Source organism: Rhinolophus sinicus, chromosome 4, assembly GCF_057876585.1.
Source record: "Rhinolophus sinicus isolate RSI-liver-muscle chromosome 4, RSI-T2T, whole genome shotgun sequence".
NCBI lineage: Eukaryota > Metazoa > Chordata > Mammalia > Chiroptera > Rhinolophidae > Rhinolophus > Rhinolophus sinicus.
In genome coordinates, this window is record NC_142504.1 from 97522549 (window position 1) to 97547523 (window position 24975).

Here is a 24975-nt window from a genome sequence, read left to right on the forward strand (position 1 = left end):
TTAAAAAAGGATAAATATAATTGTAGCATATCCCTGAAAATAATTATACTGCCACCTGCGCATTTTTAGGAGGTATAAGGATAAATCAATAGACTGCTAGGTTACACAAGTCAATTATCATCTGTTGAAATTTGGTGTAAGACTAAGAGACTTACTCCATATGAATTCTTACTGTATCCAGAATTAATTGGTGCGGGCAGTATCAGTGCAACCATTATTGGTGACGGATGTCACACTATGCTGTTTTGGTATCAGAACAAAAGTAGGAATGGAGAAGAGGTTTGGAAAGATTTTCTGCAAAGCTCCCTTATAATGACATTTAGCAGTACACAAACAAATAAGAGTGAATGTTTAAGACCCACTGAACACATTAAGGTCACGGATTTCCAAAGTTAATCCACTTTTCTTCCCCCAAGAGTTTATTTTTGGTAAAAGGCAGAAAAATTAGTTGTTTTTTTTTACAAGGGAAATCTGCTTCTAAATGATAATTTGAAAATCTTGATATATATTATATATTAAAAAAAGACACACAAAAATAACGGAGAAGTGGGAATAAGAGATTAGGTACTGTAACTTTATAAAGGCTTGCCTAAATCAAGAAGCAGCACACACACACCTAATTTATGCAAACTAAAAATGTATATAAACAGCACAATACTGTGATACTGGATCATGATACATTACCTGTACACATAACTACTACTGATATTAATAAACCTTTGGGACACTCAGTTTTATGCCCAAGACATCAGCAAGTCTTTAAAATCTTCTCTTCCTCCTTTATGGGAAGGTATTTCTAGACACTAATTTTCCCATCTACTATTTGAAAACAGGAAACCGATTCCACAAGGTGCATTAATTGATGAGACCTCAAGTGCTGTTTTCTAGCTTGAATTTTTGGATAAACAGTCCATGGGGACCACACACAAACACTATGACAGAAGAGTTGTTACATTAAGTCTTTTGATGGGACTTGATTGTGGTGAAGCTTTATGACATGCTTGAGCAACGCACTGAAGGGGAGCCCATCTGAGTTAATACTTTGTCCAACCACTGTAGGGGTCCATTCAGATGAAGTTCAATCCAACAAGGAGTGCTCGTTACCGTCTGCCTTCTGTTTAAAAGAATATAAGAAAATAATTATGAAAAGAACATGACTACGTTTAGCTATATGCATTCAGAATTTAGACAACAGTAAAAGGTTGTATATACTGAAAACTAACTCCTTCTGAACAACTATTAAGCCTAGATATCTGATTATTATTTTGAAAACTGCTTAATCCTCAAAGTCTAGCAAAGTATTTCCAATGACTTTTTGTTTTCTTTTAAAGAGATTTATAAAAACATTCTTTGCCCCTCAAATTAAAAGTAATAGGATGACCGTATTTACCATCCAAAATGGGCCACCTTTTCGAGAGAATGTAATCTCTATTAATAATCATGGCAGAGCAAGAGATGTAAGCTAGGACTGTCCCAAGCTAACCAAGATATATCGTCACCCTACTTATTAATCAACCACATAATAGAAGCTACTTAAATGAAGTCTAAGTGGAACAGGATTCAAATTTAAAGTAAACCAAAACAAAACAGAATTCTGAGCCAAGCTCATCACAGAATGTTAACACGTTGCATACAGCGGGGTTTAAATCCCTCGTGAAGATTCTCATGATCCGTACGCAATGTGTTAAGGGCAGTTCAACAGTCCCTGACAAGGCCAACGAGCAACACCCCTTTGAGCAACATCATGCAGGCTTTTAATAAGCAACACCTTTAGTACTTCAACAAAACGTTCTGTAGACAACTTCCAATCACAGGTATCTGCATTTTTCTGTCTGAGAACTTCTCTGTTCTGTCCACATGTGTAGCAGGCTAGAAGTGCCAGGAAATTCTATCTCCAGGAACAACTAATGACACAGGAATTGGCATTTAAATACCCCGTTTCCTTTCCCTCTGGGTGGGATAATTCTGTATGTTCTTTACTGTTTTCCAAAGTTTTCCTCAGAGAATAAGCTGGTGACCCACCCACTATAGTAGATTGCTTAATAATGGTACTGGCTGCCTTCCCTCCCCTACCTCACTTCCCCGCTTCCTTCTTCCTTACCAGTGTTTCCTCTATTTCCTGAACAAACATTTTGCACTTGAATCCTTGTCTCAGGGTCCGAGACACACTGAGATATTCTGATCCATGATCATGACTAAAACATGACACATGAACTTAATACAACAGTCACAAATCTGGTCTTTACAGACTTCTTGCCTTATTTTGATATGATACTATATGTTGGTTTATGCATCTTAAAATTGCACTAGCACACTTCACAAGCTGCCTCCTACTAACCAGGAGGTATAGGCAAGACTGGTCCTGTCTTATCTTCCCCTCCATTCTTTTTTCGTTATTCACATAAAGTTTCTCTTGCCTTCCATCTCTCCCTCAGATCAGGCCTTTCGCAGTAATTTTGCCAAGATCCCTTTAATTTTCATTTTGCCATCTGCTGAGTTCTGAATATTTCCCACTTTGTTTTCAGTCAGAATATTTTATTACTACATTAGTTTAACCTTCAGGAATAATTCTTAATCCAGGTCAACAAAGGGTACAAATAGGTTTAAGAAGGCTGTCACTATACTTATCTGGGCACAAAAATGCACCTGAGGCATTATCCACTCCTCTACCTGTTTAGTCACTCCAGTACGGATTCACTTATTTCTCAATAAAATACGAATTCTTTACACATCTGTATTTCCTGTTTACTATATTCCTGATTTTTATGCTGGGAATCGAGCTGGCATTAAAGAAAAGGAAAAACAGTTTTAGAAATATAGCCATAAGATCTACCCTTGCAGCTCTAGTGTCATTAAGGATTGAAGGTTTCTGGTAACTACCCGGAGTTCACAGATACACAGGTATCTGATGTTATTTTGCTCTGTAAATATTCAAGGAAAACTATTTTATTATCCAAAGTAGGTGTACCTGACTTCAAACCCATAAAAACATACTATATATTACTGCTTCTCATAATTACAGAGTCTAAATTGTCTCTGGGTTAAAGAATGGCAGAGTCCACAGTGAACGAAGGGCAGTATCTCTCTATACCAATTAAAACTGGTCTTAGCAGATAACCTATAGATATACATGGAATTCTCCCTGACCCATGCAGTTCATATTTAACGCCACTGAATTTCTAACATGTTCTGCAACATTCCAATCTTTTGAAGAAAAAAAAAGGCTGACCTCTGACCTAAAAACTTAATGCCGTTTGTACCATTTGAATCTAATTTTAATATCAATTCCAGTCCATTCAAGTCCAAAGAAAAAGAGGAACTCAGCATTCTTTAAAGGTATCACATCTCAAAGGGAAATGATTAAACAAAAGAGCACTATGGCAGTCACAAAATGAATTATTCTACTCTTGTAATTTGGACAAAATAGTGGTAAGTCTCCATTCTAGGATATAAATACATAACAGAATATATTTTTATAAAAATATTCAACCAGAAGACCTCAAATTTTATTATCTAAAAAATCATACACTTCACAAAACTTGTTTAAGATAGGGAATCAAGTCCAAAGGAAATGATATAAATTCTGAAGAAGGGGTCAAATTACTGAATGAAACAGGAATACTAGTACTATATGAATACCTTTTTATGCAGGCATTCAGAGAGTAAGCGATATGAGTTGGAGAAAGACTAAATATTTTACTTATCTTTTTTGTTTGTTTGCTTTTTTTTTTTTAAATTTTATTTTATTAAATTTATTGGGGTGACAATTGTTAGTAAAATACTTATCTTAATAGTTCTATTTTTTAATATGTTGAGGAAGTCTTCCTTTTCTTTGACATGGAATCCAATGTATTGTAATCTATCTTATCCCCTGACAACAAATTCGCTTTTGGAAAACTCAATTATGTAACCATTACCACTATCTTTAGAAAAGAGGTTAAGTCAAGGAGAGTTTTCCTCAAGTCCCTTCTCCACCACTTACAATGTGTCCTTGGGCAAATTATCAAATCTCTTCTAAGCCTATTTCCAAATAAGCAGTATTAGTTTGAACCATTTTTTATTTACAAAGATTGCAACCTTGTAAAGAAAAGATAGTTAACAGAAATAGAAATTCTTAGCCATATTGAAAGGCATAAGATACTGACTGCACTTAAAACACAGCACAGAGCCTGACACCTGACAAGCACCCCTTCTATTACTGAATAAAGTTCCATCTCTTAACCTAATACTCAAATGGTCTCAATTTATTTATCCAGCCTTATTCTTCTGTATTTTTCTATACTCCAGGCAAAATGAAGTGCCATTTGATTGCCAGGATCATCATTTCCCACCCCCTCAGACCTGTGACTACTAAAATACTGTGCATCTTTTAGAACCTCGAGCATATGCCATCTCGACCAGCTTTCCGTGAGCCCCAGTGAAAACATTTTTTTCTTCCATGAACTGACAGAACCCTTCCAATATACCCCCTTTATGCTATTTAACACTCTGCATTATGTTACAGTGCATGTCCATACATGTTTCAATTCTATCTTCTATAATGCCTGGATAGGAATTTGTAAATATTTTGAATCTAGAGGCCTCCAATTTTCTTTTGCTATTTTATATAAAGATTTGCTGACTCTGTAAAATCAATGAAAACAGATACATGTGAACTCCATAAGACGTAAAGGATGGAAGAAAAAAGAATTATATTGTGTAAATTTAAGAACTGAATATGTATTTCATACCGGTATTCTGCTCCCCACCCTTTCACAAAACTCATTCTTATGGTGCACATTCTAGTTAGCTGATACACGGCTTCAAAACCCTGATTAACAGACTGAGCCAGAAGAGCAGCAAATTCCTGGTTGTTGAAGATCTTCAGATTACAGCCTACGATTGAAAAAAGTAAAACAAAAAACAAAAAAACAAAAAAAAAAAGTGTAAAAAGAGTATCGCTGTAAGAAAATAATTTTAAAAAGGGCTATAGATATTAGAATACGAGCATGCAAATCATCTCCTGATTCCTAAAATTAATAGCAACTAGAAAAACTCAGGAAGTTGATATGACAGGTTTATTTACATTGTTGTATCCATACCTGGTGGAATTTTACACACTGTTGCAGGGTGCCAGCCGTATCTCTGATTACAATTGGGGCTCTGCACAAAGATTGCACTATCACTTAGGCACTCAGCAAAAACTTCCCCACCTATGTAATATAAGCGCACTCCTCTTCCTAAAACAAAATACATATGGGATTAGTTTTATAACATTTACTATTCCAGCATGACTTTGGAAGCGTCTTCTTGGGGGAATATTAAAATGATATAAGGTATTTACATGATATTTTCCATAGCTATGGTTTTTTTTGAAGTCTAATTTTGAAACATACCACTGTATATTTTTCCAAGCATTTTTTTACAATAATTTTATTGATTTGTAAAAATAAAACATGCTTATGAAAAGTATTTCAACAGGGTGGTGGCTGGGGGATGGGCAGGATAAGAAAAAGAGTATTTAAACAATATAGAGAAGTGCATGGACAGTAAAATGAAAAATTTCATACAAATTGTGCGTTCTTTTAAAATAAGTAAAATAAATTGAGTTAATTTTGAAGGAATTAACTAATGTTTGGAGAAATATACCTTAATTATAATAAGTAGTATTTTTTTAAAGATCCCACTAAGCTTAAGAAAAAAAGGAAATAAAAATCAAGAGGTTAAAGTCATTTGCCCCTTTAAAAATATATATATTATGGGGGCAACCAAATCCCTAGATATTTAAGCTGAATCAGGTAGGAAAAATTATATTGGAAGATTTCAATATACCTCTTTCAGAATTTGACAGATCACATACAAAATATTAGAGATACAATATAAGAAAAAACAACCGTGAAAGGAAGGCAATGTTGTAAGACAGCATCTAAGGGTCTCACTCCTGGTGTGCGTGCATCTTACCTATCGTCTCAGCACTCACCTAGGTGCTGCTGTTAAGGGACTTCTCAGATGTAACGAAGGTTTTAAATCAGCTGACCTCAAGAAAGGGAGATTATCTTTGGCGGGCCTGACTTGAGCAGGTGATATCCCCTCAAAGTGTGAGTGACAGAGATGAAGACAACATAAGAAAGTCTCCACTGTGGACTAAGAAGATGGAGGGGGCTATCTGGCAAGGAATGCAGGTGGCAGCTAGCTGTTGAAAGCAGCTTCCGCAGGAAATGAGGACCTCAGTGCTACAACTTCAAGGAGTGAATTCTGTTAACACTCATGTGAGCTTGGAAGAGGATCTCAAGCTCCAGATGAGAAAGCAGCTCAAATGACAGCTTGATTTCCCTTTGTGAGATGCTGAGGAGACTCCTAATCCATACCTGCACTCCTGATCCACAGAAACTGGGACATAATACATTTGCGTAGTTTCAGGCTAGTTAAGTGTGTTATGCAGTAAAAGAAAACTAACTAAACAACCTACAAGCCAGATTTAGTACATAAATATAGAACCTGATATCCTGTTCTCTTCTGACTACAAAACACCTATTTAAAAAGCAACATGTACCTGACCATCAGGAAAACATTAAGTCAAAAAAGTAGACATTTTTCAGGCTATGTTCTCTGATCAAAACCACCCAATAAATTAGAAATCAAAAGTAAAAAGATGATCTAATAATTTCAGCAATGTAAAATTTTGCAGAAGTGAATGGGGAACCCTAATTAAAACAGAAAAACAGAACTTTTTTAAAGTAGGGTGGATAGTCAGAAGACTTCCTCACCTACAAGACACCTTGGTATCTTAACAAGGTTATACAAAATTTATTCATTAAGCAAGATTTGAGAAATTCCACATGCAGCCAAGTACCAGACCTTTTAACTCCCTAAAACACTTTGTAGTATCACACTCGCTCTTTAGTGATCAGCATTATTTTTCATAGGAAATAATGGGTAAGAGGTAATGGTTCATTAAACAACAACAGAAGCAAACTATTGCTAAAAGAAGTTACTTTGAGGTGATGAGAATAGTTGTATTAGTAGCGCTCAAAACATTTTTTACGTCACAGTAAAAAACATACTGAAGGCCCCGAAGAGTTTTTGTTTATGTGGATTACATCTATGGAAACTTACCATATTAGATAATAGAACAGATTCAAAAAAAATTTTAAAAATCAAAGTAATAAACCTATGTTTATAAAAATAACTATTTTCCCAAGCAAAAAAAAAAAAAAAAATTAGTGAGAAGAGTAGCAATGTTTTACATTTTTGCCAATCTCTTCAATGTCTGACTTAACAGAAGAGGGCTAGATTCTCATGAGTCTACTTTTAAGATCATATGCTATCTAGCCTCTGGATACTTCACTGTATACTCATTAGAGAATCAAAGTGAAAAAAGTTAAAAGCATCCTAGTAGTATTATGAAAACAGTTTTGACCTCACAAACTTTCTGAAAGGGTGTTGAAGGGTGTTGGAACTACCACATTTTGAGATCCTCTAAAATATTTTTTGTACTATATTAAATGGTAGTTCTTGTTTTACTTATCTTGCTTCAGATTAATAGTAAGATCTGATTTAATATATGAATTCACTGAAGGGCGAACAAACTAGGAGATATAAACAATCTGAAAAAAATTGATCATTTGTTAAAATAATCCTAAAATCTGAACATGACAATTTTTATGACTTGCAGTGTAAAGTATTTTTAACACTTATTTATTGAAGGACTTCCCAATATCATGGGTGACCAATAAAGAGTTTGCAGATGGAAGGACCACCAGGATCTACTAAAAGCAGTGAAGCTGTGCACTGTCAGAGAGAGAGCAGGCTCCTTTGCACATAATTTCTTGATGTGGTTAACCACATCATGCTCACGTTATGAGCACTGGTTTTTCACAGAAGGTAAAAAAACATACCTATATGTCTTCTTGTCATTTCTACGGTAGCATTTCGGTTGACATTGGAGAGTAAACCTAAGCAGAACCTCTCAGAATTTGATGGGTCTGTGAAGCCGTCTACAGTGAGTGAGGGCTGTGATGCATGGAAGGTCTCTCCAACCCTCTGGTTTAATTCATAATATGCTATTGAACACCAAAATGCAGGTTCTGAGTACGTAACTGGCTGCAAATCTGGGGGAAACAAACAAACCAACCGTTAGAGCAAGAAATGTTGTGTGAACAATTCAAGCCAAGAGCAGATTGAGTACCAGCATCTGTACAAGCCCCATGCCAGCCTACAATGGCAACAGCTCAGGAAGTAGACTTAACATCCACATCAGAAACTCGTTTCCATCGATCATCCTGGATTTTCTATTTCCCCCATCTCATAAAGTCATCCAATCTTCAAACATCTTTGTTAAACTTCATGGTGGATCACTTTTTCTCCTAGTAGTTTTACCCTGGTTCCTATTCAAATATAAGACCACTACAGGTCAAGTAAATGACCTTGCAGAATAAAGCCAGTTTTTGGTAGGATAAAGTGGAAAAACGCTGGAGCAAGGGCTAAGTCAAAAGCCATAAGAAAAACTGTCATAATGGAATATAAAATGACATCTTTTTGACATTTGTCTATTTTAACGTAAGATTTCAGTGACTACCCTAGTCACAAAACACCCACATTACACAAGAAACTAAAAGTAGTAAAACTAAAAGAGTGTGCAAGTGGAAACAGAGTATGTAATCAAAGGAATCTACATATTTCATGAGAAAACTAGGGTCATAGGCATTTCATTTCTGTAATTTTTATTAGAATATGTCATAAGGAATATCATGAGAAAAACTGATTTTTAGAATTCCAAATGTGTCAACTGAAGAGAAATTGTTAAATAGCAAGGCAAAATAAAGGCCAAAAATAACACCCATACACACACACCCCATACCACATGTACATATTTGCAATATACGTGTATGTATGTGTGTGTGTGTGTGTGTGTGTGTGTGTGTATGTATATATATATATATACATATATATATATATATATATAATTTATACACATTACCTCTTATATTAATAATTGCTATTCCAAAATACATCATAAAAAACATACCCATAAAAATCTAGCCATATAGATCATAAAATTTTCCATGAATAAAGAATTTGATTTTTCATGCATAAAAAGACTGCTAGTTTCTTCCATTATGTGCCAGTAGAAAAGAGTTTTAGTAATATTGAGTGAGGCACATTACCAGTTTCATTTTTAAAAAGCATTAATTTGAACAATCATTTGATTATTCATTGGGATCTCTTTCTTATATATGAAAAATAATGACCAGAGAGGACATGTAAATAAGTGACAAGGTATAAAAAGTGGGGGGGGGGGGGGGGCGCGAAGTATATGCAACTTACCCAAACTATGATTAACAGGGGAAAGAGTAGTAGGAGATAGTTCTGCTGGAGATCCTGAAACAAAAGGATTCGGTTTAAAAACAGATGTGGAAGTATTTCCAGAACTTCTGACCCAATAACAATAAAATTGGTTGTAATTAATTATCACAAACAATACACAGATAATTTACATCCCAAGAATTCAAAGTATACAACGACTTTAAATGACTGTAATTTTGGAGGCTTCGATATATGAAAGGTAAAAACGAGTATAAATAATCCTGACTTCCAGCCACTCAGTTCCCCTTCCCAAAGGCATCCAGTTTATAGTCTAAGAACCATACAATCAAATAAATTCTGTTCTGTGACCCCCCAGCCCTGCTTTTTTTACAAAATGGTTACACAGTTCTGAACTTTGCTTTTTTATGTTACGTATTCTAGCACAGATGTTGATGCTTCCTTGTTATTTATCTATCAATATATTACCTGCATAACTCACGTTATGGATTATAATGATTCCATATTGATGGCTATTTTCAATCTTTAGCTTTAAGAACCAAGATTGCAATGACTAATGTTCACATTTTGCATACTTTCAATCATAGCTGAAGGATAGACTCTTAAAAGAGAAACTGCCATGTCAAAGGGCTGTGGTTCTTTAATTTTGATAGTTTGCCAAAATTGTCATCTATAGAGGTTGTACTGGATTGCATTCCCAGAAGCAACAGAAATGGTGAGGAGATGCTCATGTGTTACTGTTGACAGATGAGAAAATAGTGTTAACAAGTATAGTTTTGTGTTTCTCTTAGAAATGACACTGAGTAACTTTATACTTGCTTATATTTTATTTCATTGCTGTGAATAGTCTGTTCTTTTCTTTTGTTCATTTTTCTATTGTGGTGTTGATCACTTTTCTCACTGAATTATAGAAGGCTCTTTATGTGTTAGAGATATTAGTCTTTTCATGGTATGGGTTGCAAATATTTGATTATCTGTCTTATGACTCTTCAAACTAATTTTGATTAAGCAGTTTTAAAAAAACTTTTATGTGATATAATTTATCACATCATTTTGGGGGTTGTCACACTTTGATAAAACAGTGGTGACAGCAGATATTCTTTTCTTACTCTTAATGGAATATTTCTAGTATTTTCCCATAAAGTGTAATAGTGGCTTTGAGAATGAGGGAGATAATGTTGATTATTTAGGATTTTTGCATCAATAATCTTAAGAAAAACTGATCTGTAGATTCACGTTGTGAGTGCCATGTTATACTCTTCATAAAGACAATCTAGAAGCTGTATGTCTTTTCTATACTCTGTGACAGTTTATAATAGCATTTTAATAACACATTCATTAATAGTTTGGTATAATTCCTGTGTGAAACTGTTGGCAGTTAATAATTTTCTAGGGTTTACTCTAAGACATTTCTCTGTTTCTTCCATGAAAGTTGACTCAGGATAGTTCTATTTTCTCAAGTCAGTTTGGTAAATTATGCTTTCTTAGAGAATTATTCAAGTCTTCCAGTTTTAGGTAAACAGGCTAAATCTAATCAAGAAAATAAGGCGGAGGGGCACAAATATATAAGAAAAAGAAGGTACAACCACAGAGAGAATAATAAAATGAGACTACTCAATTCTACGCAACTAAATTTTAAAAACACATTTGTTGTAAATAGTGTTAAATAATACTGTAATTATAGGATAAATTTTTCTTTCTATCATTCTCTACACATTTTGGGAAAGTTATCTAAAAGAGCGTGACCTACAGCTCCCAAGCTTCAAATATAGAGAGAGCAATGCATAGATATAGAACGTGGCGAGTCAGACAGACCCCACCTTATGCACCTCTCCCCTCCCCACACCACTGTAAGTAACCATGACAACAAAACACCAGGCAACGCAGGTGAAATGGCGATTCCCCTGAAAAAAAGAGATGAATCAAAAATAGAGAATAGGTGACAACTATTTTTTAGAAGAGAGAATAGTCTTCCACAACAAAATTCTTATGTTCTTTTTTTCTGTTCCTCATTTTGAAAAATCTGTTGGCAAGTCACAACAGGTACAACTAAGAAAGGTCAAAATATATTTAGAACAATGAACTAAAACTCACTGCTGTTTCCTGAAGCTGATATAAAATAAACAAAGCCACTATTAGAAATGGAGGAAACTGCCCAATTTTTCATCTTTTAACTGTTTACTCCTCTATTAAATACTTCTCCGAAGTGGCCAGTAGTCACAGTTCACTAATTTAGATTAACAGTTCAGCTGGATGTGACAAAAGAATTACAGAATACAAAAAGCAAGGTTCATTATAATCATATGTAAAATTTTAAAAAGTTAAATTAAGCTAATAATTTATTAGCTAACAGTTTTTTAGAAACATTTTAAAACTGGTTAATTGGTAATTAATCTATTAGTTATTCATATATACATGCTGCTCCTGAAGTCTGAAACTTCCTGTTATGAGAAGTGAAAAAATATCCTATTTAGCTTCGGTAGTTTGAGGCAGCGGTTTCTGTTACTTGCAGCTAAAACATCTAAGAGAAATCCTTATGCACATATCTTTGCTTACAAGTTCTATATTACACTCTAGTATTATTTTATACACAATACTCAGCATCCACTTAAGAAAACATGAGACATGCAAAAAAGTAGGAAAAACTGACCCATAATCAAGAGATAAGAGTCAACAGAAGCAGAACTACATGTGAACCAGATACTGGAATTATCAGATAGCGTTTCAATGGAAATTGTAAATACTGAAAAATAGATTATCTAAAATGAATTCATGAAGTATGCTTAACAGCAGACCAAAAGTTAGACCCACAAACACCTTATCACTTGATTTTCAACAAAGAAACCAAGGTAAATCAATGGAGAAAGGAAAGTCTCTTCAACAAATGGTTCTAAAACAACTGGACAAATGGCTGGCCATGGAATAGGAATGAAGAGCAGAAATGGAAAATATGGAGGTACAGTACTCCCCTCCTTTGTGGTTTCACTTTTCACAGTCTCAGTTACCTGCAGTCAACTGCAGTCTGAAAATATTAAATGGAAAATCCCAGAACTAAACACTAAGTGTTAAATGGTGTCCCATTCTGAGTAGCGTGATGAAATCTCATGCCATCCTGTCATGTCCCACCTGGGACGTGTATCCTCCCTTTGTCCAGTGTAGCCATGCTACACACACTACCTGCCCGTTAGTCACTTAGTAGCCGTGTTGGTTATCAGACTGCAGCAGTATTGTAGTGCTGGTGTTCAAGTAATGTTTATTTTACTTAGTAGTGGCCCAAAGGGGCAACAGTGAAACTGGCAATTCAGATACGCCAACGAGAAGCCGTAAAGTGCTTCCTTTAAATGAAAAGGTGAATCCAGTATTTTGAGAGACCACATTCACATAACTTTTATTACAGTATAGTGGTATAATTGTTCTATTTTGTTAGTTAATGTTAATCTCTTACTGTGCCTAACTTATAAACTTTATCATAGGTATGTATGTAGAGGAAAAAAACAAAGAGTATATACAGGGTTTGGTACTATCTGTGGTTCCAGGCACTCACTGGGGGTCTGGGAACGTATTCCACGTGCATATGGGAGGACTACTGCATATTCACCTTGTTACTCCTGCCACGTTTCAGCTATATTACCAAATAGGCATTTGTGCACTAACTGGAATCCTTGTGGCCTTTTGTGTCTGTCTTCTTTCACTTAATATGCTGCTTTCAGAGTTCATCCATGTTGTACCACGGATCAGTACTTCATTCCTTTATATGGTTGAATAATAGTTCAGCGTATGAGTATATCTCATTTAATTTGTCTATTCATCATGATGGACAACTGGGTTGTTTTCACGTTGGGACTGTCATGCTTACATAAAGATTTGTGCACCAGTTTTACATGGAAGTGTATAAATTTAGCTTTCAATTTTCTTGCGTATATATCTAGGAGTAAAATTGCTGGGTTATACTATTATTCTATACTTTAATTTTTGAGAAATAGCAAATGTTTCCAAAGCAACTGAACCATTTTATACTTCCATTAGCAACACGAAGACTTCTTCATATCCTCATCATTACTTGTTATTGTCCTTCTTTTGTTATTACAACCACTCCAGTAGGTGTGAAGCGGTGTCATTGTGGTTTTTATTTGCATTTCCCTGATGACTAATGATGTTGAGCATCTTTTTATGGCATTCAGATTTAAATGTATAGCAGCAGTTGCCCATTGTGGGTCAAAGAGGAACATGGTTGATTCAGGAATACAGATCTTCGAGATACAGGTGTGTTAGAAAGATATATTTGGAAAGCCAAATATCATTTGCAGTAAGACATGTGCATTAAGATATAAAGCATGTTATTTCCAATGACCTTTAGATTATCTTTCTTGGTGATCTACTACTCTGAACAGCTATAAATATGGTTAGCTATAGTAGAAGTTCCTTTACCTGGGAATCTGAATAATGGGAGATTTTAAACAACAGCATTACTGTAAAGGCCAGCCCACTCCCAACCTTCCCTGCAATCACCAATGTTAATTCATTTAAAAATAACTTAGATTATCATAACTGAAGAACACTTTACTATAAACTGTGTAGAAAAGTTGATGATATGGTTTGTCAGGTTGTGATATTAACGTGCCCAATCCTAAAGATACTGACAGGTTAAAATATATAAAAACAGACAATTACAATGACATCACAGCATTTCATTGGCAACCTATGAGTCCCGGTGGGCTATACATTTTATTACATAACAACTGTTTTAAAGCCTTGATGTAATGTTCATTATATATTAAAACTTTTCCGCTATTATGTTTGGAGTTGATAGCTAAATATCAGAAATTAATTGAATTAGGTAAAGTACAAGGTATTTTGTGTAAACAATCTACTGTAATTCAGAACTCACTATTATGTTAAAGGGGCACTGAAAAACTGGTTACCATCCCTTACCTCCAAATTCCTCTAAAATCTGTCATTAGGCTAATTATAGCCTTTCATCACAAAGACATTTATTCACAAGATAAGTAAAACTTTAAATAACAGCACAGAATATTTAAAAAGTGTTCTCAAATTTTTCACTTATTCTAATAAGGAAAAATTCTAACAATTATTCTGCTGAGTAGCATATGTCAATTTTTCATGAAAACAGGGCCCTTCCCTTTGATGATTCAAATATAATTAAATCAACATAGAAGATTCTTTTTAAATTGTTCATAACATTTTCTTACAATCCTTTGTATTTTTGTGGTGTCAGTTGTCACTTTTCCTTTTCACTTCTGGTTTTATTTATTTGGGTCCTCTCTCTTTTTTCTTGATTAGTCTGGTTAAAGGATTATTAATTTTATCTTTTCAAAGAATTACCCCTTGGTTTCATTAATCTTTTGTATTTTCTTGGACTATTTCATTTATTTCTGCTATGATTTTTATTATTTGCTTCTTTCTACTCACTTTGGACTTTGTTTGCTGTTCTTTTTATAGTTCTTTTCAGTGTAAGGTTAGATTGTTTGAGATTTTGTTTTTTGAGGTAAGCTTGTATCGCTATGAATTTCCTTCTTAGGACTGCTTTCACTGTGGCCCACAAATTTTGGGTCATTGTATTTTCATTTGTCTCAAGGTACTTTTTATTCTTCCTTGATCTCGTTGATCGATTCATTATTGAGTAGCATGTTATTTAGCCTCCATGGGTTCGTGTGTCTTCAGTTTTTTTCTTGTAATTGATTTCTAGTTTCATATCATTGTGGTCAGAGAAGACGCTGACACAATTTCAATCTTTTAAAATTTATTGAGACTTGTTTTGTGGCCTAACACATAGTCCATCTTGGAAAATGTTCCATGTACACTTGAAAAGAATATATATTCTGCTGCTTTGGGGTGAACTGCTCTAAAAATATCAATTAAATCCATCTGGTCTAGTGTGTCATTTAAGGTTGCTGTTCGCTTGTTGATTTTGTGTCTGGAACATCCGTCCATTGGTGTCAGGAGGGTGTTAAAGGCCCCCATTATGACTGTATTACTATCTACCTTTCCCTTTATGTTGGTCAATATTTGTTTTGTATTTTTAGGTGCTACTATGTTGGGTGCTTAAATGTTTACAAGGGTTATATTCTCTTCTTGGATTGATCCCTTTAGCATTAAGTAATGTCCCTCTTTGTCTTTGTTTTAAAAGTCTGATATAAGCATCGCTACCCTAGTTTTTTTCATTTCCATCCACATAAAATAGCTTTTTCCACCCCTTTACTTTCGGTTTGTGTGTGTCTTTCGATCTGAAGTGGGTCTCTTGTAGACAGAAGATTCATTTTTTAATGTGTCCCAACTTTTCTAAATTTATGAATTATGAATAACTCATATGAGTTTTAAACACAGAAAAATGTTATCTAATTACCGAGGTATTTTCAAAGCTATTTTTACCTGTGTCCATACTTTGGTTCAACTGTTGATCACTTGTTTCTCCATCTTCACTGATATATCCAGGAGGTGGCGTTTCTGCAAAAGTTTAAAACAAGTCATGTACAGTTGCAATTTAATCTCACCACCACTTTTTCTCCCAGCTACCAAAGATAACCAACAATTTGCTCCAAATAACAAATATAAATGTCATATAACATTTTTATAAAAAACAGTACTGGATATTAAGGGCTTAAGATTCATTCAGATTCTGCTCCAAATCTTGTAGGTAAGTCCTTAAAGTATACCTGAAATGCAATCGAGCTCACTGGGCATATTTTCTTAGCTATTATTTATATATTTGGCTTATTCCCATATGTATATTTTCTAGGGCAAGAGCCAAAAATACAACTTCAAAGATGCCTCAGTTCTGAATCAGTATGCTTCAAAGACATTAGTACCTACAATGGCTTATTATTTTTGTAACTAATGGCCATCATGGATGGGCACCTAGATGATTAAAGGACACCCCTTCCCTCCACCCATACCCACACAAGATTTCAGATGACAAAGTAATACAGGCTTACACCTTGCACTAGGTTCTATAAGGCAAATGTTGGTAATATAGAGTTCAGGGCTGATCTACCTTGAATTCTACCTAAAAAGTGTATTTCTCCAGGAATTTCTAACCAGTAAATCTCTAGTATTAAAGCAGAAAATTAAATTCAAATAGAGAATACTGCACAAAACTAAGGCAAAATACTCCCTGAAAATAAATAAGATTCTATGAACAAATATTTACATTCAGGAGGCATCTGATACCTAAATAAATTTCATGTAAAACAAAAACATTCATATAACTTTATCGATATACTTTCAAGGATGAAAAATAAGTTTAAATGATTATCAACAGTCTAACATTTACATTGCTGCAGAGTTTTAAGCGATTCAAACAATGCAAACACATACCTAAAAAGTAATTTGTAATTACCAAAAGGGGAAGAAAGAAGATGTGGGTTAAAGGTCTTCTTCATTAATTCTTTACATCTTCCTTCAATAAGATAACTACAAATTTATCAAACTTTTCACGTAAGTGACAGTACTCCAAAATTTTTAATACTGAAATTCCAAGAATAAAATACCTTCATATATTCAAATGAACACAAAAATAAGAGTAATACGTATCATTATGCACTATTTTAAAGGTTAAAGCTAATAAAATTAAACAGAGCTAAGCTTTACCAGTTTAACAGCCCAGATCTCAAAGGTCTAAGTAGGAAGAAACGCTGATCTTTTAAATACTTTATCCTATCCTATTTTTCTCCATTATTAGTTATCTATAAAATAATAATAAAGTTATTAGCATTTTGGAGAAAATGTCAAAATTTCTTTTGAAACGTAATAAAAAATGAACCCTTAGGTTTTGCTAACAGTTGGAGCTGGGTAAACCCCATGGTCCAGGAAAGTAAACAGGTGCAATTCACTTTTGATTTTCTGTTTTGTAAAATATCTAAACAGATAAAGAAGAAAGGAAAAACAAGTCCGAACATCTCCAAAAGTGAAAACCACTAAACATTTTGATGAACGTCCTTCCAAATAATTACTGGGTAGATGGTCTTATTAGACTGTATGATTACACCTGTTTCCTAGATTGTTGAATAATATTAATTCCCACTTCAAAGACTTAAAATACCTCCCCCTCCTCACACCACACACACAAAACTCTACTCTCAGCCAAATTCTGCTCCCTAAGAAATGTCCTGTTTTAGCCCTGTTTTCTCCCATCATCCTAGTTCTCATATTCTGTCCCACTCTATGTATTTTCCTCCTAACTTCGCAAAAAGTTTGTTTTCTAGCAACCCAAAAAGCAATCTTAAATTCTCTTCTGGAATCAAATAGTAATCAAAGAAATGCACATTAAAACAATCAGAAGACACTTTCTAACTTTAAAATTAGCTATTAAAAAATCCTTATGTTTAAAAATTGTTTTCAATGAACAAGCATTATTTCCATGACGAGCCACATTAAATAAATATTTTTTATGCATTTGAAACTCTTAAGGAATATTTTCAGTGTATAAAATAAAAAGAAGAGAATAGAGGAATATTACAAAAGGAGAAAAAATTTGACACTAAAAAAATCCAATGAATAGTTTAATCCTCATCCTATTATTCCTTTAGTTTCTGCTAAGAAAAAGGGAAACACAGTAAGAAAACATTGGTTGTTCTCCTAAAAAATAGTGAAAATTAAAAGGGTAAGTAGCTACTGTACCATGGACTATTACGGGATCACAGAATACAATTATTAGAGTGGAATTTGAGAACCATGCAGTTGAATTCATTTGTTTTTCAGTAGGAGTTACTGAGGCCCAGATGAAAAGGAACTAAAATAGAGGTTTTCTGATTTTCAGTACAACTTACGAGTTGCTTAGCTGTAGAACTAAAATACTGTATCTGCTATAGAAATGTTACGTTTCTCTTAAACATTATCTATGAAAGTGATTATATGGTCAATTTTTAATTACGTCTGTTTCAGGAATACTTTTTTCCTGTATCATTTATTTAGCTTATATTCTGCATCTCTCTTAGCTTCAACAACTAAGACAAACTTACTAAGATCTTTTCTTTTCTGCTTCTCACAGTACTTTGATTAAAGCCACTGCAAAAGAAAATAAATATAAAGTAAAACTTTTCTCCAGACAAAAGTATTTAAAGTACCAGGTTTACACATGTCACAAAATAATCACCCCCAAAATCAGATTTTTCTATTCCAAATCCAGAAGCATTTTTTAAAAAGTCAAACCACAATTTACTAATACTTGAATGTTTATGAACATAATTTATATTTCTCCCCATTTTTAAGTGATTCAGAAGGAAAAATACCTGGGATATAATTACTCTGGGGCTCAATTCCCGCTGGAAAATTAGTGTTTTCTGGAATGGAGTGGGTATAATCATCCAGAGGTGGCAGTTCTGTCAGGATCTCGGTGTGCCGTGGCACTAATACTGGAGGCAAAACTAACAAAGTAAAAGAAATCCAAGTTAATGGCAAGGAGCAAAGGGCGGGGGGCAGGACCTTTATTAAAAGTTTTTACAGAAAAAATGTAGCCTACTTAATTTTTTAAATTTAGGGCCCACCTACTTGATTTTATAAAAGTTATTAAGAAATTGACAAATCTGATTATGATTTTTTAACTTACTATGTAGTCTACGATGTAAATTTCCAAATCCCCATTTATCTAGTACTTTTGGGCACAACGTGATCCTGGTAATATTATATTACCATAGAAGTTCATAAATCCCCATTGGAAAGATTGTGGAAAGATCTGTAAAATCAGATTTAGGGTATTTTCTAAAAATACAGCTGTAGTGTTAAAAAGTTTTAAGCACACAGCTAAGTAAATGAAAAGTCTTACTATGAGTTTTACTAAACTTCTTAGATCAGAATGATGTCATTAAACTACTTTGAAAAAACAGAGACTGAAAACATTTAATGCAGTAGACAGTTAAAGAGATCTATCAGTTTAGCGCTAAGCAGACTGCATCTGTAGAACTGTAATTTCCTGTATATGTGCTTCGATGTGAAATACCGTGTCTCCCCGAAAATAAGACCGGGTCTTATATTAATTTTTCCTCCAAAAGACACATTAGGGCGTATTTTCAGCGGATGTATTATTTTTTCATGTATAACAATCTACATTTATTCAAATACAGTTATGTCATCTTCTTCTGGAACATTGTCATAATGTACTAAATGCATCCATCTGGCTGACAATCTTAACTGAGGCTTATTTTCGGGGAAACACGGTAGCAATGCTATATCCCAAGAAACTGACAGTCTTTCCCTCTAAGATATATTTTTCCATAAAATATATAAAAAATTCAAAAAGCACTTTTAATGACCACCAAGCAATATACTGAATTTAGAGTCATTGATTAGAATTTTACATTAAAATTTCCCTGGGTCAATTAGGTATAAGAGTACATACCACCCTTAAGCATTTGATTTAAAACAAGAAAAAAAAAATCTAATTTTCCTACCTGGTGTCTCAACTCTCTGATAGTGGTAAGGGTTTACACATACTTCATCCTTTTTAAGATTAAAAGCATATTCGCAGTTTTCAATTGCTTTGAGTTCATGATGACTATGAAGATCAGGCCAGCGCCATAATCGGCAATATATAACATGTGGCAGTCCTTTCCGATGAGATACCTGAAGACGACCATCAAGAGACCTGTTGGGAAGCAAGGGGAAAAGAAAAGTGGGAGCTTTACAAAAAAAACAGAAATAGTCAACTGGACTAAATTAGTACAATACAAGCATAAAGAAAGAAATGACAGACATTTAGTTAGTTTTAGTGAGTACAAGGAAGAAAAACGTACTATTTAATGGATCTGACAGAAAAGTAAACAGCAGCTCTAGCGGATGTCTCTTAAAAACATGCCATATAAATGACTTATATGTCAGTGATTGGCTAACCATTTGGGAAAAAATTGATTTTTAAAAAGAGTATCATATAGTTACACTTGAAAAACTTTTTGTCAACTTTTATTTTTAGTAAATCAAACTCTTATTTAGGGATGCTTTTAAGGGCGTTAATTCTGTAGGTGACTGAATTATCAAAAAAAGGAACTAGTGTGAAGAATGGTAAATACCAACAATGATGTAAAAGTAACTTACTCAAACTAATGTAACTCATTACCCAGTTGTGATTGTGTTGAGTACTGAGGTATATTTCTATAGCTCACACATAAATGCAGATGGTGATGAGTATGATGAGATGAAATGGACAAATACCAATATGCTCAAAAAGAGAATGTGATTAAAAAAAGAAAACAAAAAACGAGTTAGCCTAGCATTGTGTTCAGTAATTAACTATGTATTTATTAGTATAAAGAAGATGAGATTCAGATGATAGCAAGAAATTTAGCAAAACTGGTTATGTATCTACTTAAAAATTAGGCCAACAACAGATTATAACCTAATCTCAACCTAAAATGAGAATATAGTTATCAAACTTCCTATTCTTTAGGGGATGCAATAATTTAAAGAAGATTCAAAATTAGAATTTCATTGATCAAAACTTCAGCTGAAACATGTAATATACTTTTAATACTGGCAAGCAGGTATTTTAAATGCCATGCCTTATTTTACATTAAGGAAACATCCTAGGCAAAATTATACTAAGCAACCCACTATAGGTCTTCCAAAACACCCCCCCCACACAAGATCGCTGGGATTTGACAGAGGGCAGAATATTCACCTGGTTTGTTCAGAGAAGCTGTAAAGGCCTGTTGTATCCCACTGATCTATCGTATTTGGTGTACTCAGTCCCCAAATTTCAGAGCAAGTGCTGTGCATAAATTGAAAAACAAAAAATTGATGTGAACATGGAAGCATGGTTATTCAAAATACCATGATGTAAAACATGGAAAATGTACAGAATACTTCCTTCACCCAGAAAATATACACTGCTTCGCTGTTCACGGGCATTTAGTGCTGGTTTCTATATTTTCTATATGAAGGAAGCCAATAAAATGAAACATGTGACTCCAGATAAGTTATGATTATGTTTTTAAAATGTGAACACCAATGCTCTCTAGCTTAATGAAATCATACCTATAATGCCCTTTCTAATTTCCTCTACTTACAGCAAAAGATCTAATAGCTCTGCCATTAGCCTTACTAACAGTGCTTCATTTTATAATCCAGTTTTTAAAAAACGTATCTAAACACGAATGTCAACTGGTATTTTTAATACAGGAACAATTCCAATTAAAATACAGACACATATCCAGAGTTAAGATTTTGAAGTTATTTGTATGATACCTAATACATTCAGTTTTATAGAAAATTATTCTTGCTCTCTTTACTACTATTATACAAAGGACAAGGAAGTAGATTTTAATGTAGCATACCACCTTAAAAGTTTTAAGAAATTTCTATAAAGATTAAAGATATGTGCAAGTACCAAATTCTTAAAAGATAGTATGAATATGAAAAATTAGCTGTATCTAGTTCGTTGTTGTTTTTAATCAGTATACCTGAAAGACAGATCAGAAAGACCTCAAAATTTTTCTCCCACATTTCTTTCCAGAACGTGGGCAGTCCAGAGACAATGCTCTGTTTCCCCTGCCACTACTTCATTTCACAGTAACTTCTCATCTGTGGGAGAAGGAAGGAGAGACGCTTACCGCCTAAAAGGCAGTCTGGGACAGAAGTCTGACGGCCCAGATGTCTTAGGACAGAAAGATGCTACTTGTACAATTAGAATAAAAAACAGCTAATTACTGAAACAATTCCGTTTCCTACACATTACCAAATCATCAAAATTTCGAGGAGGAAGAAATATTTCCAAACAACTTGTGAAAGTAAAATCAAACAACTGATTATCGAGTTCCAGATGTACATATTGCTAAGGAACAAGCGAGCTCAATCAACGTTTCAAAGAGCAATGGTGAAAAGTGCCGTCTTCCTGCGGCTGGGCAGCACACCTCCTGGGCTTCAGGGCTACGGGGCTTCTTGCACAGCCACTGGGCAGCAGAAACATCTCATGCCATGCTTTGGGCGCTACAGTAACTGTATACCGGACAGTTTAAAAAATGCATATTCAGACACTTTCCAGCACCTTGAGATATATCACAGATTGTCTTTCTTTTTAGGCTACACATGTCTCTTTCATTTCCCAAACTATTAAGTCAGAAAAAGCCAAGACACTGGAGGATAATTCAGACCTTTTCTTTTTTTCCTCAAAGGTGGATTAACTAAAAAACCATGACATAAATGGTTCTTTTATTTAAGATATTTATCAAATAGCTACTGGAAACATACAGCACCACATAGCTTAAACCACAATAAAACCAACTAAATTCTAGTCTTATGAATCTGACATTAAATCTCAGAAGGAATAGTATACAACTAACTCTTCTTTCTTGGAAAGTAATTCATGGAAAATGATTAACAAAAGAGTAGATCAAGAAGCTATCCTGCTCTTATGAGACTAGGATGAACATTTCACTCCAGTAACTCTAAGACTGACACAAGAACCAGAATCTAAAAACAGCATGAGCTTACCTTGTGCTTTATTCAAGCCTTAAAATAAATCAGAGAATAATAAACAGTAGTTGTTAAAAACATGCAGTCATTCTACAGGCAGACAGACCTAGATCCCAACTGTAATTCAGTCACTTTCCAATTGCCACCATAGGGTATATTTAAGATTCTGTTCTACTAATTATTATAATCTCTCTCACACAAATTGGAAGGTTTATTAAATTTAAATAATAAATTTGCTTCCAGTAGCAAAATTTTTGCTTGTTTATATAAGAAAAAATATTTTTTAAAAGAATCAATTTATAACAAAACATACAAAGTACCTAAAATAAATGTAACCATAAACGCATCAAAAAAATCAAAGAAATATTTTAATCATTACTAAATACAAAAGTAAACTGAGAAAAGAGAAATACTTACATCTTCCTAGACAGAAAGACAACATATCAGTTCTGCCAAATTTATATTTTTGATGCATCTCAATAAAAATTTTTAAAAAATGTTAAGACCCAGATAAAATTATTCCATACAAAAATAAACAAAAATAACTAGGAAAGCTCCGGACAAAGAAGATAGGGATTGGCCCTAGCAAATTCTAAAACACATTATAAATCCTCAACACTAATGGAAACACCTGCAATTAACAAAAGAATACACAAACAAAACAGAATATTTGAAAATAGAATTAACATCAACTACTTGAAAACAGTGGAGGGAAACCTAAAACACAAAAATTACAGTCAACCTTTGTAAGAGGGGAACTACATTGGATGCGAGTTGTGTTGATGTGGCTTTATACCCAGGGGCACCCCCCCAGTCTAAACCAGGAACGGTAACTAGACCTTAAGCAGAAAACCGCACTTTTACTGAGCTGCAGAATCAGAGGATGGACTTGGGGCTACCAGAGAGGCTGGATAAAGAAGGGGAAAATCCTGTAAAGGAGGGAGCAACAGGGAAAACACAAACATCAAAATGTAAGTGTGAACAATGCCCAAATCTTTGACGGACCCCTAAACTACACATGTGGGAGGGCGTATGGAGGCCCGCTGCAAACCAGCCCTCGACAGTCTGAAAACACAAAGCTGAGATTTCAGGGGTTGCTTACGTCAGAGGCAGTTTGGACTTTGAGACACCTCAAAACTATCTGCTAGTACAAAAATCAATACTTTTCAAAGGATTTTAGAGACTCTAAAAGAATTTAGAGTCTCTACAATGCTTTGTCTCAAATATGCAATATAAAACCACAAATTACTAACTATGTGAAGAGATAGGAAAATGTTACCCTTTAGTCAAAAGAGAAAACAGCCAGTAGAAACAGACCCCCCAAGATGAACTTAACGGACAAGGATTTTAAAGTAACTATTATGAATATGTTCATGGACTTAATGAACAGATGGGAATCTCAGGTGAGTAACAGGAACTATAAAAATGAATCAAATGGAAATTCCAGGACTTAAAATTATTTAAAAACCAGAAATCAAGAATTAACCCGATTGTTGGAGAAGACAGAAGAGCCAGTGAATTTGAAGATGGATCAACAGAAATCATCTAAACAGAAGAATCGAAGTAAAAAAGACTGCTTAACAAAATGAACAGTCTCAATAACATGTGTAGTCCCAAAAAAGAGTGAAAGCAAGAGCAGACCAGAAAAAAATACCTGAAATAATAATGGCAAAATATTTTCAACTTCTGTGAAAAACTAAACTCATACTTCCATGAAACTCAATAAATACCAAACAGTTAAAATACAAAGAAAATCACACTTAGGCACATCATTACCAAACTGCTAAAAACAAAGCATTTAAAGAAAATCTTTATAAAGTGGTGAGAACTACAAAAACTCTTGGGACAAAGGACTCTGACCAAACCCCTGCAGATACTTGACCAAGCTCTAGCCCTGCTTCTAGCAGCCTAAGGCAGCATCCCTGGTATGACCCAGACCTTTCTGAGTTCCAGTCTGAAAAAGCTCTAGGATGCCAAAAGAATTTACCATTTGTTCAAGCTAACACCTGTCCATAAGCCCCTGACCTCCTTTTTTAGAGCATTTATTTAAAAAGCTTATTTGTAAATCCTTCCTCTGTCTCTTTGAGATGTATATGTGTCTCCTACAACTCAGGAGGGTTTTTTTTTCAAGGCCCTGAAAACCATTCCTTTGAAATGTAATCACTCAGGGAGAATAGAGTCTCAGCCTCCCAGGCACTTTTACCCTCTGAGAGAGGGCAGAAGCCTAACTTCGATAAACGCCATTTAGCA

General features: G+C 34.3%; 1 protein-coding gene across 10 annotated transcripts in view; it reads right to left on the reverse strand.

The window, feature by feature from the left end:
• Window positions 1–553: 553 nt before the first annotated feature.
• SMAD2 (SMAD family member 2) overlaps window positions 554–24975 on the reverse strand; it is a 72696-nt gene continuing 48274 nt past the window's right edge. For 6 of the 10 annotated variants that reach the window (XM_074340012.2, XM_074340010.2, XM_074340008.2 and 3 more), the window contains 9 exons: window positions 20933–21022; window positions 19710–19903; window positions 18552–18686; window positions 15694–15768; window positions 9307–9360; window positions 7878–8090; window positions 5082–5219; window positions 4731–4875; window positions 554–1114 (listed from right to left, as the gene is read on the reverse strand). In XM_074340012.2, the coding sequence (XP_074196113.1) occupies window positions 991–1114; window positions 4731–4875; window positions 5082–5219; window positions 7878–8090; window positions 9307–9360; window positions 15694–15768; window positions 18552–18686; window positions 19710–19903; window positions 20933–21022 (1168 nt within the window). In that variant the 3' untranslated portion in view covers window positions 554–990. The remainder of the gene's footprint in view (window positions 1115–4730; window positions 4876–5081; window positions 5220–7877; window positions 8091–9306; window positions 9361–15693; window positions 15769–18551; window positions 18687–19709; window positions 19904–20932; window positions 21023–24975) is intronic. The other 4 variants (XM_074340018.2, XM_074340017.2, XM_074340014.2 and 1 more) reach the window with 2 other exon arrangements.